General features: G+C 32.1%; 1 protein-coding gene across 1 annotated transcript in view; it reads left to right on the top strand.

Annotated features, from left to right (window-relative positions):
- Positions 1–459: 459 nt before the first annotated feature.
- The window catches only part of LOC119832070 (diuretic hormone receptor), a 10,952-nt gene continuing 9,437 nt past the window's right edge, over positions 460–1,974 (top strand). Inside the window, exons 1-3 of the mRNA XM_038355669.1 lie at positions 460–592; positions 1,043–1,136; positions 1,683–1,785. Coding sequence (XP_038211597.1) covers positions 1,083–1,136; positions 1,683–1,785 — 157 coding nt within the window. The 5' untranslated portion in view covers positions 460–592; positions 1,043–1,082. The remainder of the gene's footprint in view (positions 593–1,042; positions 1,137–1,682; positions 1,786–1,974) is intronic.

The following is a 1,974-nucleotide window of genomic DNA, read 5'->3' as shown; positions in this document are numbered from 1 at the left end:
CATTTCTCGTTTCTATGTAAAGTCAGATATATAAGTTTCATCGTATAAAAGAAATTGTGTACTACTCTATAATCGAAAAGAGCCACGGTTATGGTCGTTTAGTTTAGGAGTAAAGTATTTTTTAAGTTAAGTTATTTGCTCTTCTTCATTTTTTTAAACATTCTACTTATATTAAAGATACAAATTTTGTACTGGAAGAGAAGTGCATTTTATAGGTTCAGAGACATTTTTTTTAAAGGACAAATTTATTCATATTTGAAATAAGAACATATATAGACATCCTTTGATCGTTATTTATGATTTGTCCCTGTTGGTGTCAATACCACACAAAGTGGCTGCTTCTGCAACATTGTTCGTTCACATTAAAACGGCAAATGCTCTAGCTCTTAGCCTACTAATCCCACCGTTTCACAGAGAATGCTACGCGTCTATGCTTGGAGGGTGAATGGCATAATTATTCCAACTACGTGAACTGCACCGAGCGGATCGCCAACGTTTCGCCGACAGACGTCGCAAGTCTAATCTACCTCACCGGCTATTCGCTCAGTCTCGCCGTGCTGTCTCTGGCTGTCTTCGTGTTCTTATACTTTAAGTAAGTTTGACAGTTTTAATGGACAGGCAGAAGTTTTTTATATTCAATGCTAGCTGGAGACTAAGTTCCTTTTTTCTATCTGTGAACAAATTCGAACGTTCGAAATTCGATTTAAATGACGGATATTCTAAAAAATTTATTTGAAATGATGGGTTCATATATGTACACATATAGGGGTAAATCATATGGAACATCGTAAAAAGAATATACGTAGATAAGAAGTGGTATAAAAGAATTTTAATTGTCAACATATCTTACGCTATGTGTTATAATATTGTGTGTATTGTGTACTCATCTCTAATCGCTTTTTACAAAGGTATACAACGTCATATACACGTATACAATATCTTAGAGTAGCTGTGAAGCGTGGTTTAATTCCAAAGAAAGTATTTCTATAGCTCGAGCCATTTTGACATCCTCAATTGTTGATAATCTCCATTTTTTTCACAGGGACCTCAGATGTCTTCGAAATACAATTCATACAAATTTAATGTCGACATATATTTTAGCAGCCTGTAGTTGGATGTTAAACTTAGCTTTACAAGTAAGTAATTTTAATATAACTGAAACTAGCATTTCCAATGTATGGAAATTTCAAAAATAACATTTATTCACTCATATGAAATGTAAATAGAGAGCCATTGACTTTAACATTGTAATAATTTTGTATTCCAAATGGCATAATGATATGCTAAAAAGCAATTGTTTCAACCAATTATCTTAAAACGGTTACTTTGAAATATATTCCTTAGCTGTTTATAATGAAACAATTAGTGTTTTCATTGAAAATATTTGTAACAAGACTTCAATAATATTATAACGATCGAATACATTAACGATAAGAGTATTCTTATGTTTCTACGGTTCTTAAAGTAATCTATGTATATGTCACAATAAAAATGTAATTTATCTAAAATTGTGACCCATTGTTTAATTTAGATCCATTATTTTCGGCAGATTATATTCTATCGATACTAATAATACAATCTATCGATGTGAAACTGTTAGATTATGAAATGGATAACAAACATAATTAGCTGGTTGAGCGTCTTGTCTTTTCACAAAGAATAATGATGCTTATTGTTTCTAGAATTGGTCTGATGAGGCGCAATCAGATCAAACCTCGTGTATGATTCTTGTGATTTTCATGCACTACTTCTACCTCACGAATTTTTTTTGGATGCTTGTTGAAGGTTAGTTATTTCATCTATGTATCTCCATACTAATCATCATCATCATCATCATCAGCCCATATATGTTCCCACTGCTGAGACACAGGCTTCCTATGAGGGTTCCATACAACTATATACATACCTAGTCTTGCCATAAATATTGTAATAAAGAAAAAAGAAAATTGTTAACTGCAAATAACATTTATTACT

This window comes from Zerene cesonia, chromosome 14, assembly GCF_012273895.1.
Source record: "Zerene cesonia ecotype Mississippi chromosome 14, Zerene_cesonia_1.1, whole genome shotgun sequence".
Taxonomy (NCBI): domain Eukaryota; kingdom Metazoa; phylum Arthropoda; class Insecta; order Lepidoptera; family Pieridae; genus Zerene; species Zerene cesonia.
The sequence above is the reverse complement of the archived record's forward strand: the minus strand, read 5'-3'. Positions and strand labels throughout refer to the sequence as shown.